The sequence below is a fragment of the Silurus aristotelis genome, assembly GCF_946808225.1.
Source record: "Silurus aristotelis genome assembly, chromosome: 9".
Classification (NCBI taxonomy): Eukaryota; Metazoa; Chordata; class Actinopteri; order Siluriformes; family Siluridae; genus Silurus; species Silurus aristotelis.
Window position 1 is genome coordinate 11,180,220 of NC_139582.1, and position 17,721 is coordinate 11,197,940.

At 40.2% G+C, this 17,721-nt stretch overlaps 1 protein-coding gene across 30 annotated transcripts in view; it reads left to right on the plus strand.

Annotated features, from left to right (window-relative positions):
- Positions 1–17,721, plus strand: part of tjp1a (tight junction protein 1a) — a 103,060-nt gene that overhangs the window by 51,087 nt on the left and 34,252 nt on the right. For 28 of the 30 annotated variants that reach the window (XM_083550814.1, XM_083550809.1, XM_083550811.1 and 25 more), the window contains one exon: positions 16,350–16,406. In XM_083550814.1, coding sequence (XP_083406940.1) covers positions 16,350–16,406 — 57 coding nt within the window. Of the gene's footprint in view, positions 1–5,636; positions 6,119–16,349; positions 16,407–17,721 lie in introns of those variants that run through there. The other 2 variants (XM_083550799.1, XM_083550797.1) reach the window with 2 other exon arrangements.

The window sequence follows — 17,721 nt, forward strand, 5'->3', positions numbered from 1 at the left end:
TAAAATGAGAACAGAACGGGGAAACGCAGCGAAAGAAGAAAAAAAAAAAAGGAAAAAAAAACTATGCATCGGTGTACAAATGGATAATCGTTCGCTGAAAATTACAACAGTGACTAAAAATGTACTCGTTTACTGCTGCTTTTAGATTTAGTGTTTGTTCGCACCGTTTTAATTGAATCCATCACGATGTCGCGAGCGAGCCGATTGTGCAACCTGATGCTCACGATTCACGGCAGAACAGATTCAGTGCGACTGTCCCAAAGTTACAAACTGTTTGCGCAATTGCAATTTATTAAACTACACCATTTTCACATGATGAGGATTCTACAGTTTTTGCTCACCGTGCTGGTGTTTCACCTTCATCCGTGACACCAGTGTGTTTTCTTTTCGCGTGCTCGTGCATTACTGTGGTACTTCAATCTCACACAAGCTCCGCTTTGCATAAATAACACATACAGTTTTCTCTGTTGGGTTTAATATTAAATGCTCCCATGCCTTTGATGACTTGGGACACACACTTGTTCCTGCTGCTGGTTAAACTTTGCCATTTTCTCAGGAGGCTGTGTTCTCTTAGCGTCATGCTAATCCATAACTTGTAATTGATAACGGCATTCGTCAACAACAAATTTTATTATCGATTTTCTTTTTCTTTTATATTTATTAAAGACATTTTTATAGCACTTTTTTCTATGTAATGTGTCTAAATGTTTAATGAGAGGTCGAACAGTACCTGTTAAGACTAGGAATCAGCTGCTGTTTCTATAGTTTGTGAGACACAAACATATTCTTTTGTTTATATGCAACAAACCAACTCAAATAATTAAACAGTGAATAACTGCAAGAAAGTCCTGACATATTTGTCTCTAACAGAAGAACTTATATATGATGGAAAAATTGAGCAGATGATCGCAGACTGCATCACACCTACAGTGAAACATGGAGGTGGAAGCTAAATGGTTTGGTGTTGTTTTGGGGTAGGGAACTTTGTAGACTTATTCCAGGTGAAAGGAATATTGAACCAAAATGGCTACCATTCCATACTTCAGTGCCATGCAACTGCAGCGAATTGAAACCAACTTCACCAAAGAACAAGACAGTAATATGAAGCATAGGTCATATTACCTACCAGATAAGATAAAACCATGGTCACTGTTTTTGCTCTTCTAACAGTAAATAAGAGCTAATCACAGTAACAGATGTTTGTGGAAGTGATCTGCACCTTTGGATTTGTCAGATAAACTAATATATGTATTTTTTTTTTTTTTTTTATCTAATTATTGAATGATATCTAATTACTATAGAATGCATATGAATTTTGATCTTTAATAGGTAGGATTTAATGTCGGCGATATATATTTAGAAATATTATTAGCATAAAAAAAAACTGTTGTGAAAGTTGTTAAATTGTTAATAAACCAAAAAACTTAAATTCTAAACCTGATTCTCTCGATTTCTTTTTAAAGAATTAGAAACTCGTGCTTCATTTTAATTTAAATAAATAAGGAAAAATGTCTGCAAGGCGTCTGCAGTGCCCTGTGAATTATTCATATGCTTCTCATTAGCATAAACATAAACTTTTATTAGTTTTGGTCAGGCGCTGGTGTGCGTGTGCGTGTGCGTGTGCGTGTGTGTGTGTGTGTGTGTGTGTGGTAATTAGATGATGTTTTAGTGTTGGAATTCTGCAGCTTGTAGTAACAGCTCATTAATCGCTCAGCTCATTGTAAACCTCAGCAGTGTGTGAAAGCTCGGGAATTCCTTTCAGACGAGTCATGTGATCGTTTGCTTAAGGGGGTGTATTTGGAGCTTTCCAGGCCTGAAATTGTTCCCCTTTATCACAGTGTCCTTGAAATGTATTTTGGAAAAGCACGATTCTGCAAAGCATGGCTCAGGCTGGGAATATTAGGTTAGGAGTCGTTCTCTCTCTCTCTCTCTCTCTCTCTCTCTCTCTCTCTCTCTCTCTCTCTCTCTCTCTCTCTCTCTGTTTTTGTCACTTCGTCACTCTTTCTGGTTCTCTCTGTCATGCTCACACACACACACACACACACACACACACACACACACACACACACACACACACACAGACACACACAGACACCTCTTCCCACACACCAGGACCTCCTGCTGAAAGGCTTCATTGTTGTACAGTTAAACACCAGTTTGCTTTACTGTGTCCCTTCATCATGTTTTAAAGGAATTTCAACTTGGGAATTTTCTTTAGTTTGTGTACAGCACTAGTAATTTATCTATGTGCACAGATAAAATAAATTAATAACATTAGTATAGTTAACTCTGCTAATTAAAATATGTATATTTTTTTCTTTGCTTTACTCTTTTGCATCTGTACACAGTTTGTGTAGGAATAAAAACTCTCACTTCCATGGCGTTCAGTCACATTGGTGTTATAATTCTAGGAATGAAATTCAGGGTTGTGTGATTGTGATATCAATAAACATGGAATTTTACTGTTGCTCGATATTCTGCGACTCGCTCAGGGATTTACGACTTGTCACGCTTGTTCGAATGGGGGGGGGGGGGGGTTGTGGAGTCGTGAATCTCGAACGTTATTGGCTGTTGCTTGAATCAGTCAAGCACTTCGTTACACATTCACTCTTATACGGATTTCGTGTTCCTAAAGAAAATATATACTGCTGTAAAATCCTAACAGATGTGTTGCTCAGTGTCCAAATGTTTCCTAAAAAAAGTGTTTTCTTAATAGGAATGAACTTAAATGCAGGCATCCTGACTTTGTTTTGTTTCTATTTAAAAGCCGAAGATCCTGTAAAACAAGCATTTTTAGATTGTTGAGCATGTAGATGATGTAAATGATCACAGTTTAAAAAAGAAAAATTTAATAGTCACTAGCATGGTGTTCAGTACGAGGGCTGTGGCTCGGTTGTTATCAGAGTGAGAGAGAAAAAACATACTCTGGGCCTCGGCTGCTTATCAGCACATTCCTGCCCTCTGGAAAAGTGTGTGTGTGTGTGTGTGGAGGGGAGTAGCGGTGTAGATAAGGCTCAGGCTACTCATTGGGTCACTGCGGCACTGATTGAAAGGCTCCTGTGGCTTCTGGGTCTGCTTATTGTCCCTGACCTGCCACCACACACTCAAAATAGTGTGTGTGTGTGTGTGTGTGTGTGTGTGTGTGTGTGTGTGTGTGTGTGTGTGTGTGTGTGTGTGTGTGTGTGTGTGTGTGTGAGAGAGAGAAAGAGACATGAAGATGCTGAAAATGAAGGACATGAGGAGAGATTACCATCAATCAGTCCAATTTATTTATTTATTTATTTATTTATTTATTATTCAGGCTTTTGCTAGAAATGTATGAAAATCTTGAATCTTGAAATTTGAAAGCAGGTTCTGATTTGTGATTTGTTGTAACTGTGACGTCAGTAAAATTTCTACCTGTGGACCGAGTTTCTACCAGGTTTAAAAAGCTGGTAATGAAAAACAACACGCTGGATGTTCATTCAATTTTAGGAGAACCAAAGTTTAATCATTTGACAACAAAATATTACAGTAATCAAGTATACACCACATTCATCCAATTTATTAATTTATTTTATATCACGTCTCTTCCTTTTTTTTTTTCTATTTCTGATTATCCATTTCTTATTGACCATCTTTCTGATTACCTAGCTTGTCTTTCTTGGACTTTATCCATTTTATTGTTCCTGTGTCTTTCACTCTTATTCTCTCTCTCTCTCTCTCTCTCTCTCTCTCTCTCTCTCTCTCTCTCTCTCTCTCTCTCTCTCTCTCTCACTAACAATCTAACCTGTTATTCTTCTATCACTTTCTTTCTCTATCCTAACTGCCTGTTTCTCTTTCACTGTCCTTCTGAATATCTACATGTCTCTCTCAGTATCTTCCCCGTTCTGACTCTGTCTTTCTCTGACTCTCGCCTTTTTTCTGACTTTCCCTTAAAACAATATGATATATTAAAATTATCGAGATATTACACATGTATATATTGAGTTGTGCATATCACAAGGGCTTGCAATAAACGAATGGTACAACATATAAAGTCTATGGAAGGTTTTTATGGTGCAGAGAGCAGGGAATAGACTGGACACGTGGCTGTTATTTGGCCATGCATTTGATCAGGCATAACATTATGACCACCTGCCTAATATTGTGTTTGTCCCCTTTTTGCTGCCAAAACAGTTCTGACCTGTAGAGCTTTAACAGCATTAACCTTTTCAACAGTCTGTCAGATCGGACCACACGAGCCAGACTTCACTCCCCACGTGCATTAACGAGCCTGTGCTGCCCGTGTTCCTGTCGCCGGTTCACTACTGTTGCACTGCAAACCAGGAACATCCCACAAGAGCTGCAGTTGTTGAGATGCTCTGACCCAGTTTTCTAGCCATCACACTTTGGCCCTTGTCAAATTCGCCCAATCTTTACGCTCGCCATTTTTCCTGCTTCCAACACGCCAACTTTGATGACTAAATGTTCACTTGCTGCCTGATGAATCCCACCCACTAACAGGTGCCGTGATGAAGAGATAATAAGTGTTATTCACACACTAGTTATAATGTTATGCCTGAATCGGTGTAAATGCTCGTTGAATGAAGCTCACGCACGGTAAATAACGACCAAGAAAGAAGGGGAAAAAGTGTGTTCGCGTTTGTAAAAAGGGAAATCACTCGCTCCTTTTAACCCGTAAAATCTCAAAAATGCAAACCATTCCCACACTTACTTTTGCCAGCAGTGTTCGAGCCCAGATAGCTTGACTTTAACCTCAAATATGATTGGCCAAGTCATTTTTTAGAAATCAATTTTGATTGGCTGCCTGTCACGGTAATGTCTTTGCTTTCTTAATTTCTTTATTTATCTGTCTTTTGTACATCTGTCTCCCAGAGACAGACTCTCTCTCTCTCTCTCTCTCTCTCTCTCTCTCTCTCTCTCTCTCTCTCTCTCTCTCTCTCTCTCTTCTCTCTTTCTCTCTCTCTCTCTCTCTCTCTCTCTCTCTCTCTCTATTCAGGACAGCAGCTTGTAAAGGGCATATTCTTTGGTTCTTTTTTTTGCTGCAATCACGTCGCGTACATGATACATATTGCGTAAACCCTCGCGAGCGCAATAGTCACACGCAGTCTCCTGAATGAATGAGTAATCTCTCAGTGAGTGCTGGACAGTTCATTACTAATGAACTACTAACTAATATAACTGCTAACAACAAAAACGATCTCGGTTCTTTCTGACATATTTTCTAACCTGGAAGCTGAGTGTTTTTTTTCCCGCCTCTAAAATTAGAACGAATATGGAAATTTTATGCAAATACCTAATCATATTTGACCTATGAAATTCGTCCTTCTTTCTAAAATGAATTCTGCCATCAGATGTGTAAAATCTTTACCTTTTGGATTCCCAGTTGCAACTTCGTGTGTGTGGGTGTGTGTGTGAGATGGGGAGAGAGAGAGAGAGAGAGAGAGCAAACCCAGGCTGCATTGCTGCAGATTGAGCTGCAGTTGGAACTGCAGGTGTGTGTGTGTGTGTGTGTGTGTGTGTGTGTGTGTGTGTGTGTGTGTGTGTGTGTGTGTGTGTGTGTGCACGCATGTGTTTGTGCATGTTTGGGGGAGGGGTTGCAGTAGTGTGTGTGTGTGTGTGTGTGTGTGTGTGTGTGTGTGTGTGTGTGTGTGTGTGTGTGTGTGTGTGTGTGTGTGTGTGTTACAGTACTGGATTGCGTCGTACTCCTAGAGATACAGATAGAATGCAACAAACGCTCACACGCACGCACGCACGAGCGCGCACACACACACACACACACACACACACACTTGACTCCATCCTTATAGACCTTCTCGGATTGTCAATGATTGTGTGTGTTGAAGTGTAGGGTAGGATCTCCTCTCCTCTCCTCTGTGTGTGTGTGTTGCATCTGAGTTTATCTGCAAGATGCATCTCCTTTTCCTGGGAAACATGCAGACTCATAGAGTATCGTTCTAACGCCGGATTCGATCGTGAGGCTCATCTCTCTCTCTCTCTCTCTCTCTCTCTCTCTCTCTCTCTCTCTCTCTCTCTCTCTCTCTCTCTCTGGGAATGTGGAATGGAATGTATTATATGTGAATGGCGAGGAGGCGACGCTCAGTGCTGAGTAATCTACCTCATCAAATGCTGACCCGTAAGTAAATTTCCTCTGCCGCTATCACTCTTTTATCTCTGCTGCATTATAGTGCACTTTCGTGTCATAAAAACCCTCGCGCTCAGATCCGAAAGAGACTGTAAATTCCATATGGAGTGTGAACACGTTGATTTCTAATAAAGGTTATGGCACGTGTTTTGAATGTCACCTGCTTGTAAGGTGTGTTTAAAGAATAAAAGGAGATTCGGAGTTACACAAGTCATGATTTGATGTGCTGTAGATACCACACACACACACACCTCTATAACATCAGGACAAACTGCACTGTCTCTAGTGTGGAAATGATCAGCAATCGCCCAGGCGCGCGCTCTCTCTCTCTCTCTCTCTCTCTCTCTCTCTCTCTCTCTCTCTCTCTCTCTCTCTCTCTCTCTCTCTCTCTCTCTCTCTCTCTCTCTCTCTCTCAGTCCTGTGTGTGTGTGAGAGACAGAGAGAGAGAGAGAGAGAGAGAGAGAGAGATTTCATGAACACATCATTATATGGTCATTTTTATGGCAGGCATTGATGTATTATGCCGCTAATGAAATGCAGTTTTTCTTTTTCTTCTTTAAGCAAATACAGAAATTCTGTACCATTTTCTATCATTTTGAAGTTAATCGACAAAAAATTTGGAATAGAATATGTTCCGAATGTGATCATATTTGTTACAGGTTAGAAAGCGTAACTCTGTCTGATAATTTTTGTCTACAGTACAGACAGAACTCACTCTGAGCTCAGTCTGTATTTCCCCTTCTCTGTAGCCAGGCTGTGCGTCTGTGTGTGTGTGTGTGTGTGTGTGTGTGTGTGTGTGTGTGTGTGTGTGTGTGTGTGTGTGTGTGTGTGTGTGTGTCTCTGTCTCTGTGTCTGTGTGTATGTCTGTGTGTGTCTGTGTCTGTACCTTCTCCTGTTTTTCCTCAGCTTGTTGTCCCTGATTGTGCTCAGATATTCTGTGGCTATATTTTTTCTTCTTAAGGCCAAATAAGATCACAGTTTACGATGTTCGAGATGCGTGTTGGTGCCGCTCATTTAGATTTGCTGGCTCTTTGCTCAGTGTGGATTTATAGAGGGTATTGGCCTTTATTCTGCCCTACATGCAGAGTTGGGTGTGTTCCTCTGTCCTGTGAGGATGCGTTTATAGATCTCTGCATGGAGGCCTTCAGTTTTATTGTTGTCCTATTTTTTAAATGCACGATTTAGGAGAGGAACCTAAACGTCAGTGTGATACAGTGCAAACGGTGGGAATATCTCGAGCCAGAGTTTAATTTGCATTCAAAGTGGACTTTGAGTGGAGTAGAGTGGCCCTTCTTTCTTTCTCTTTCTCTTTCTCCATCAGTTCATTCACAGCTACATTCAGGTTTCCATTTGCACAATTTTAGCCTCGGGTATGGTATATGGTAGTGTGTGGCATGCTCAGTTCTGTCAAGGGTGAAACTGTATCTCTTCCCCTCTCTCTCTCTTTCATCTGGTTTTATTTTTTGCCTGGAATGTTAGATTTTTTGCTTTAGTTGGGTAATGATCCAGATCCAGAACCTGTGTGGGACGTGAGATGTTAGGCTCTGCTGTAGACCCTCTTTTGTTGGAGACAGCAGGCCCAGATAATTTGCATAGAGGAGGAACTTAATGGTGGTGTTGTGTATGCGAGTTCAGGCACTGTGGATTCTTCTGGGAGTTTTGGCCGTTCATTAATGTTGTATATTGAAAAGGGTCAGTGATAGTGGAGATACAGTACTGTATTATACAGTATATATATATATATATATATATATATATATATATATATATATATATATATATATATATATATATATATAAAATACAGTACTGTAATGTCTTCTGTCTATCACTCTTTCTGTGTGAATATCACTCTCCCGAACAGTTTATTGTTTTACACTTTCAAACTTCTCTGACATTCGATCTCTTTCTCTACATTTTTCTTTTTCTATGAAATTCTCTCTTTCTCTTTCTCTCTATCTGTCTGTCACTGTTTTTTCCCGAAGAGCTCAGTTTTTGTTGTGTTGATTATAAGGGAGGTTTGAAACATAAACACACTCCTCATGAATACTTTTGCACATCAGCTTAATGGTTTTCAGTACTACATCCACATATTAAAGCTCCCCAACAAAAATCTGATTTACATAAATAACCAAAAAGATGCACTGCTATATAAAAGGTCATACATCCCAGATCAAAATGTCTTGGTGTGAACAGCTAAGTGAGAAAAACAGGAACTGATTACCAAAAGGCATAAGGTGGACACAGTTCTTCAATATGATAAGAAGTCTTGTGTTGTCTTTGCACCAGGTTTCACACGATGCTCTTTATGTGGCGAGGACACTTACCACTTACTAGTCGTAGCTCTGTGTGTTCTGTTGTGTAGCTTTATGCTGTTAAATGTAGCACCAGGGTTCTGGAGGAACGTTGTTAGTTTCACTGTGTACTGGGTCAGCTATACATGGTTGAAATGACAATAAAAGCTTCTTAAATTAACTTGAAGTTTGCCTTTTGTATTTCTAACTTTTACAAAAAGTAAATGGGCTTAAAGCAGATGTTTAGGGACCCTGCATAGTCAGTGCATGATAACATGCTGTTTATTCTGAGCTGTGTTGTGTTGAGGAATGTTGTAGAAGGCACTCTTTTTTTCATCTTCAGCATTACGACAGATAGTAAAGATCTCATCCGGGATCTCGCAGGACTTTTCCGGAATGCACCGAGCTTGTTTTCGATGTTTATTTACCAGAGTCTGTTGCAGGGAAAATAGGATTTTGCTTTGCTTGGTGATTCTACTAGCAGCTCTCTGAAAGCTTTTGAATCGATTAATCAAAGCGATTTAGGGGAAAAATACAGTGAAAAGTGTCACTTGGACAAAAGAGCTTTTGTGTTTTCACACACACTCATACATTTTTTTCCTTTTTTTTCTTTATTATTTTTATATATAAAAATATATATAAAAATCAGTCTTTACCCAAAATTAGAAACGATAAATAGCCATAGAAAAGAAAAGATCTGCGGGGTCCAAGCACGCATTTTAATTAGAAATCTCAAGTGACCTCATCATGCAGTTTCCTAATATGGTATTAGGATATTATTTTCCACTTTCTATTCCATGTTCTTTATTTTTCTTTGTGGTTGTCTTGTAGTCGTTGATTCTGTAGAAATGTTAGGTTGTATTTCTTTATCAGAACAGCGGAAGGAGCTAAAAACGTACAGCTTTTATACGTTTTTAAAACCGTTTCAGTGTTTATTGTTTTAAAATTCCCTCACAAACAGGAAATGCCCATTCTGTGCTGAGTCACTGCTTATGACAGCTTTCTGTCCTGTGATCAGCAGCTTATAGACAACCTGCAGTACACACACACACACACACACACACACACACACACACACACACACACACACACACACACACACACACACACACTATACAAATATTAGCCTCGGAGATTAGTATACAGCCAGTTCATTTTAAATATCTAGCTAGAAATCAGCAAACTCTAGAAGCATTTGATGGTTTAGATTTTTTTGGGGGAGATGTGTGATCTTGGCCAGCGGTGCTCAAAGATCTAATCGTCCGATTCAGAATTTAATGACTAATAAATACCCAAAATATTATCACACGCAGTTCAGGAGTGAGCCGATGGTGTGTGGAATTGTCTATTATTGCTCCCAGTTAAGAGCTCTCTAGTTTGAAAAGGTTTTTCGAAAACCCTGACCTGTACAACATGGAGAGCATTTGTTGTCGTGCGCGAGAGGATGTTGAATCATTTCCTGTTCACTGAAACAATGAGAGAGGTCGATGTTCAGAACATCGAAGCTTTCGACACCCAAGGAACCGAGATGAAAGATTTCTGGGAGCGAAATCACTTCGGAGTTGCATAGTGATTATTTCTATTTTTGTTTCGGGTGTGGTTTGCGTGCGTGCGCGCGTGCGTGCGTGTACGTGTGTGTGTTTCTAAGCGTGGGACGTGCATGCTTTGGGGTCTGGCAAGATTACATTAGCATTATCAATAATTGATTGGCATTGCAGGTAGAATATCCGCACTCAGCTGCCTTATGTTCCCCTCGGGCTCGAACGTCCAGGCTAATAACTCACACACTGCTGGACTGTTTCACACTGCAACACTTTTTTCCTTTTTGTGACACAAACTTCATCAGGAGTGAATACTGACTGAAAAAGGAAACAGGGGCAGGTCAGAGCTGAATGTTTTGTTCACCAGGTTTGTGCTAGTGATTCATCATAAAAAAAATGTTTTCATTGGTTGTCCAGAACAAATAAAAAAAATAATATAAAAAATAAAAAAATAGCTCTTGTGTGGGATGTTTCCAGTCTGCAGTTGTCAGTATCTATCAAAAGTGCTCTAAGGAAGGAACAGTGGTGAACCCGATGGAAGGGTCACGGTGGGCACGGCTCATTGATGCACATGGGGAGTGAAGGCTGGCCCGTGCCGTCCGATCCTACAGACAAGCTCCTGTAGCGCAAACTGCTGAAGAAGTCAGTGCTGCTAATGCTCGATGGGTTCAGGACTGTTTTGGCAGCAGAAGAGGGACCATCACAATATGTCTACGAATCAATCTTCTATTATCACTTGCATTATAGCAGCTATAATGAATCGTTCCCTCCAGAGCCTCTGTTTATTTCTTTTTTTATTTCTTTTTTTTATTAATAAGCAGGACAAAAAGCATATCTTGGCCATTTTACTGAGAAACCACAAAACATAAACCTGTATGTTAAAATATGCTGATGCTGGAGAATCTGTACACCCATTTTAATACACCCATTTTTTAAATCAGCTAATCAAAATCTCCTGTGACTCCAGAATCCCGAATTTAGCAGCACTGCACTGTAAATCCAAATCTAAGTCAATACCACGGAGCGATGTGGTACTTTATGGTCGGAAAAGTGTCACCTGAGTGCCAGTTGAGAACCTCTTGCTGTAACACAGAGACTCTTCAGTGCGAGATCAAGGTTCTGGGTTTTAAATGGGACTCCCACACCTGACCTTTGACCCCAGCACTGAATTCTGCTTTTAGCTCAGGTCTCTGTTCGGCCCGGGACAAAAAAATTTAACATATAAATACACTCAGCGGCCTGGCTGCATGAAGAGCCTTATTGTTCCACGTGTGTGTGTGTGTGTGTGTGTGTGTGTGTGTGTGTGTGTGTGTGTGTGTGTGTGTGTGTGTGTGTGTGTGCTTGCCTTGAATCACAGATTTCTTCAGACGCCTGTTTCTCATTTGTTCCTTTTCTGTAAAAACAGACTGTTTTCGCTGATTCGTTCCTCTCAATGTGTTTGATTTGGCTTTTGGAGAACCCGTCGCAGTTTCACAGTTCCGCACCCTGCATCAGAGCTTTGTGGAGATTATGGTCAGCTTGATGAACAATGGTGGATTTTGTGTTCCTACTTGGAAGCTTTTCAAGCTGCACCGCTTTATCTTCCCCGAACAGCATATCGCACTGCTCTCCACGCTGGTTTTATTTTGGACCTGGATCAGAGGGAGTGAGGTTCAGCTTTATGACCCGAGACTCTTTTATTATAATTTTTTTTTTTATCCATGTGCTTTTTATAGTAGGTCCAGGTGCTATCATGTGTAAATCAAATTAAATGGAACCAACATCAAAAAATGTTTTCCAAATACAATCCGAGATCTTTTGGGAGCTCGTTCCAGCTTTGAGCAGCAAAGTTAAAGTTCAGCCACCTTGTGAACTCTTTATAAGTTTAGCATAAGTCTAGAAGTTCTTTATACTTGGCAAATCTAAAATTTTGTCATAGTTTGCTTTTTAGCAGCATAGAGGCCAAATTCAAGCCGGCTCGCCTGTTTCTGGACGCAGGAACTTTAAAGATTGGAGACCATCTGATAGTTGGCTCCAGCGATGGGTTTCATTAAAGCTAAAGCCACCATGCTTGGATCTAGCTATAGATACTTAAAGATGGACAGATATAATACCTGGGGGGTTTCAGCTGTGGGTTACATTGACGTTAAACCGGAGTCACTGTGTTTAGGTGACTGGTCTCTTGTGATGTAGAGAAATTTGTGCTATTGAAGTAGATTAAGTCGATTTTTTTGTTCTTTTTGGTGTTTAGTCTTTAATACAGTGGAGTAGAGGTGTGCTCTGACCTTTTACATTTCCTTCCACATATACTTTAGGCTGTTCTTTATTTATCTGGAGGACAATTTGGCAGATTCTTTGCACTTTAGCACTTTCGGCGTTTCACCGATGATCAGTGATGATTTGAAGAATCCAAGATTAAATAGTTGTTGTCTAAACTTTCCAGTCCTGTTTTCTAACACACCCTTGTTGACTTCCTCTTGCCATTTCCTCTCAAAGCAACCCCAGTTACTATCTTTTTATGCCAGTCCAGTATTTGAGTTTGCTAAATGAGCCCCAGAGACCCGAGTTTCAATTAACATAAACAGTAAACGTTTGGGAGCGAGATGATAAGATATTAATCTTTGTGAGACGAGCATGAAGCCTGAGCTTGTTCATTTCAGTTGACCACTTGATTTAAGAGAGAAATCAGTGCTGCTTGCTTACAAGTAGTTTTGATGCAACTCTTAAGCATATCCTTTTTATTTATTTAAGTTAATGGCCTTCTGTGATGAGATGATAATTGGTTATAATCTGGCGATTTGCTGTATCGTCTACCGCTCCATCACACCCCCCCTGGGTGAAAGTGCAGGCCTCGAGCACTGCTATTTCCTCACGGACGATATAAACTGGGTCATTCTGCTTTTGAGAAAAGCAGGCAGAGGAAGAGGATTTGGAGGGGGGACAAAAACGGCATTGCAAACCAAGAAGACGCTTTATATGGGGCGCCAATATTTTTTCTCTCTTTCAGTAGGCTACTTGTATTTATTTGATCTGTTGAGGTTAAATGTTGAAAGGAAAGGTTATTTATAAAGCACATTGCTCATGATGGCACAAATAGGGCAGTTTTTCAGCTCTGATTTCAGATCATTGAGCTCTTGACAGCTTGGCTGAGTGATAAAGCTGATGTTATACCAGTGTACATGAAAGCAGAGGGTTTTTTTGGTTTTGTTTTCAGATATTTGTATGGTTTTTTTTAGCGGCATCTAACCTTTGATGCCACCACACAAGATAGGATTTGTAGGAAACTGATAATGTGATAAAACATAAATATATCGATTAATTATTTGCATCTTTTTAAATTTATTTTATCAAACGATTATTTGTCCTTTGGTGGTATATGGTATTGCACTCCAATTCATGTACAGTCAACCTTTGATAATTCAAGGATTCTCATTTGGACTAACAGCAAGTCGCGTCTTATCTTACAATTCGCGGGAATCCGCAGGGGGACCGATTGTTCAGGAATGTTAAGAATAACATTTTAAACTGTTTTCACTAAAAAAACGCTGTATACAAAGATGTTATGTCTGCTATCTGGACGGTCGCAGGTTAATCGGATTAGAGGTGCAGAATTCCAATAATTTTCTAGACTGGAAACTTTCCATGGGAATGAATAAAAATATATGGGAATAAACAGGAATTATTGGGAATAAACTGCAAATGTAATAAATTGCAGGTTAGCCTATAGAAGGGAAAGTAAATGTAGTTAAAAATAAAATCTTGCAGTATATTTGGAGTTAAAACAACCAGATTTAATGCAGTTTCAGTTTAACTTCTACCCTGCACTTTCATCAATCACATGCACACAGCACGCTTACTGCAGGGCTGCGTAAATTACATAAATATTACATACATTTGTTTGAAACTCCCTTGTGCTGTGTGTAAGCTGTTGTGCAACAAAAGTATACTAACAAATAAATCAGTCAACAAGGAAATGCTTGTTTATTTATCTATTTATTTTTTAATCGGTACTAATTTGCATTCATGTCAGCTTATGACCAAACAAATGTTCAAATAAGTTCCCATGGAAAGTTTCCGGAAGATTTCCAGAAATTCAGGATCATGAACAAAGAATTTCGACGATGGCAGTGGTGCCCAGTGGTCATATTTTACCTCTTGGCGATGAACACTCAATCGTAAAGACTGCTCTCTGAATTGACTCGGGGTCAACACATCTGGGCTGATCTTGTCAGCACCCAAAGAGCTGCTAGATGGTCCACGTCATAGAAAATATAAAAGTGGTGAAAGTGAATCTAAAGAATGGAGAGCAAAGTATAAGCGTGCAGAGTGCAAGTGCCAGTGCAAAACAAGCTGCTACAGCAGATCGATGGCTTCCAATGACCTTTAAATGAGTAATTTATTTTTGCTAGTTGTTTTACTTTAGTGTCTGATTTAGCAGACCACATGCAGGAGGAACCAATCCTGTAGACAGGTCACCACCGTGCCTCTGATACATAATACAGCTCCATTTATTGGGATTTCCTGCCATGACAGCCATTATTGTAGTAGATATTTTCTTTTCTTTTTTTTTTTTGGGGGGGGGGCGGGGGGGGGGGGGGCAATTGGGAAATTATAAGTACGTGAAAAAGGCATAGATGCCACAAGGTTTGATGTATAAAATAGCGGTGGCAAGAGAAGTCTTTTAGAATAATGGTTTGGGCTGTCCTCAGATCACTCAGGAGGATTTCAAACCTGCTTTCATACTCTCTAAGCCTTTCATCTGTTCATTTCATCATTTCGCCCATTACAAGCTTTTGCCTATATTAAAAGTCTTATCTGAAACAGGAAGCTCATTACTGCTTTGTGCCTGGTTACAATTCTGTCTGATCACATTTTCACTTTGGCAGAAGACTTCAAAAGAGTGGATGTAGAGTTGTGCAGTTTTATCTCATTTTATCATTACCTTCCACGTATAAGAATAAAATAACCAATATTTGAGCCGGTGTAGGGTTTGATCGACAGCCCTCATATTCTTTTAAAGGATAAGGTAATGCACTAGATGCATAATATACAATAAAAATGACAAATACCCACAAATGTAAACATTTATCAAGATGAGGTTGACAGATGAGGTCAGACAGGAGTCTCTGTGGATTATGATGTTTGCAGATGATATTGTGATTTGTTGTGAGAGTAGGGAGCAGGTGAAGAAGAGCCTGGAGAGGTGGAGGTATGCACTGAAGAGAATGGGAGTGAAAGTCAATAGGAGTAAGACAGAGTACATGTGTGTGAATGAGATGGAGGGCAGTGAAGCTGTGAGGTTGCAGGGAGAAGAGGTGGAGAAGGTGGAGGAGTTCAGGTACCTGGACTCAACAGTGCAAAGTAATGGAGAGTGTGTTAGGGAAGTAAAGAAAAGAGTGCAGGCAGGGTGGAGTGGGTGGAGAAGAGTGATAGCAGGAGTGATTTGTGATAAAAGAGTATCTGCAAGAGTAAAAGGAAAAGTTTATAGGACTGTGGTGAGACCTGCGATGTTGTCTGGTTTAGAGACAGTGGCATTGAGTAAAATACAGGAGGTGCAGCTGGAGGTAGCAGAGATGAAGATGTTGAGGTTTTCGTTGGGAGTGACGACGATGGACAGGATTAAACATGTGAGGTGTTTTGGGGACAAGGTGAGAGAAGCGAGATTGAGCTGGTTTGGACATGTGCAGAGGAGGGACATGAGTTATATCGGTAGAAGAATGCTGAGGATGGAGCCACCAGGAAGGAGGAAAAGTGGAAGACCAAGGAGGAGGTTTATGGATGTGGTGAGGGAAGACATGCAAGTAGTTGGTTTGAAAGAGGCAGATATAGAGGACAGAGTGGTATGGAGACGGATGATCCGCTGTGGCGACCCCTAATGGGAGCAGCCTAAAGAAGAGGAAGATCAGGAATAAACAAATGCATTTCTAGACAAAGAGACAGGGGCATTAGGTATATAATAATAATAATAAAACAAAGAAGGTTGCACAGCTGCATTAATATATTCAAACCCATTGTCTCAATTGTACAGTTTCCTTCAAATTGTTGGTCGATGTACAGTGGAACCTTCGATGCTTAATTCGTTCCGGAAAAAGCGCAAAGTCAATTTTCCCATTGAAAATAATGTAACCTCGGATGAGCGCATCTGTGCACGTTACTCGCAATCAAAGGTTCCCCTGTATTTCTGTAATTATGTAATAGAATGGAGAAAGGTCATGGCACTGATTTTACTCACTGCGAGTCACTAATCCAGTTGTGGTTTAAGATCATTTCTTCAATTAGAAAATCATTTCATGATATCAGATGTGATGTAATGATCTTAACTGTAAATCAGCTTTGAGCACATACACTGGCTATATATAATTTAAGTGAGCATCTGATTTGTAAAAATAAATGTTTTATGTGTTACAGAGTGCAGCGATGGAGGAAACTGTTATCTGGGAGCAGCACACAGTGACTCTTCACAGGGTGAGTGAACATCATCGGCTAATCCCTCCTAGCATGATGCTCTGTGTGTGTAGTCCAGCTGCTGAAAGTCTGGGCATGGATCACAATAGCACTCATGTCTCGGAAAAGAAGGCAGGAAGTGCGTGTTTGGGGGCGGGGGAATCGCTCCGTTCCGCTCCTTTTCCTCTTCCTGTATTCGACCATGTTGAGAGAGGGAGAGGGAGAGGGAGAGGAGAGAGAGAGAGAGAGAGAGAGAGAGAGAGAGAGAGAGAGAGAGAGAGGGAGAGAGAGAGAGAGAGAGAGAGAGAGAGAGAGAGAGAGAGAGAGAGAGAGAAATGCAGAGGTGCTCTGTGTAATCTCTAGTCATCATCACTACAGTTCCTTTGCTAGGTACGCACAGATTCTGAGGAAACGTATAATTTGTTAATTCCTGGAATGCTAAGTAAGAAATAATGTATGTAATGTATGTACGTGTGATGTAAGGGAAGAGGATGATCCTGTACTGATTACGTTCCATCTGCTCTAACTGCTATAGACCTCTAATGATGAAGTACATGACAGTATTTACCTAAGGGGTAGTATCTCAGTGGTCAAGGCATTTGAATTTGGATTGGAAAGTTCAAAGCATGTCACTGCTGGACCTTTCAGCAAGGCTCTTAACCCTCCAAGGATCAGTTGTAAGGGCATCTGCCAAATTTTGTATATGTACAGTTTTTCTACACATCTAACGATCATACCTGTATGTACTTCTTTCTATATGTAGTTTTTCCATTTGTATAGGATGGTTTATTTAATTGAATTTTTTATACTGTAGCATTACAGTTTCCGTAAGAACCTAAGCAGCTTGATTTCCCACATGGGCTCCACAAATCCTCACAGCCATGCTCCAAAATTTCACGGAAAGATTTTCCCGAAGACTTAAATTTGTTCTTGCCAGCAAAAAGGAGAATAAATCTCAAACGGGATGTTGAGCAAGCGCGTAAGGGTTACAATGGGTGCGGGGTGCACATACTTTCGGCTGTACAGATTTAAAATTGTGCTCAAAGTAGAGCAGGGGGCTTATATTTATTATAAAATATGACACACTACAGGTTTCCTAGATGTTGTGAATATTGCATGTTCACAAACGGATATAGTGAACCATAGATCATCAAAAAGTCTGAGAAATGGGAACTTTGTATCAGGTCAGTCATTTGATTAGTGCTGCACCGGAGATCTTTAGGTCTCAGACAGCAGGAGTAGGATGAAGTCCTTAATCACTTTCAGCAAGGTTATTTAAAAAAAAAATGTAATCACGTATTGAGTCTAAGACTCGACAATGAAGGACATGTCAGGG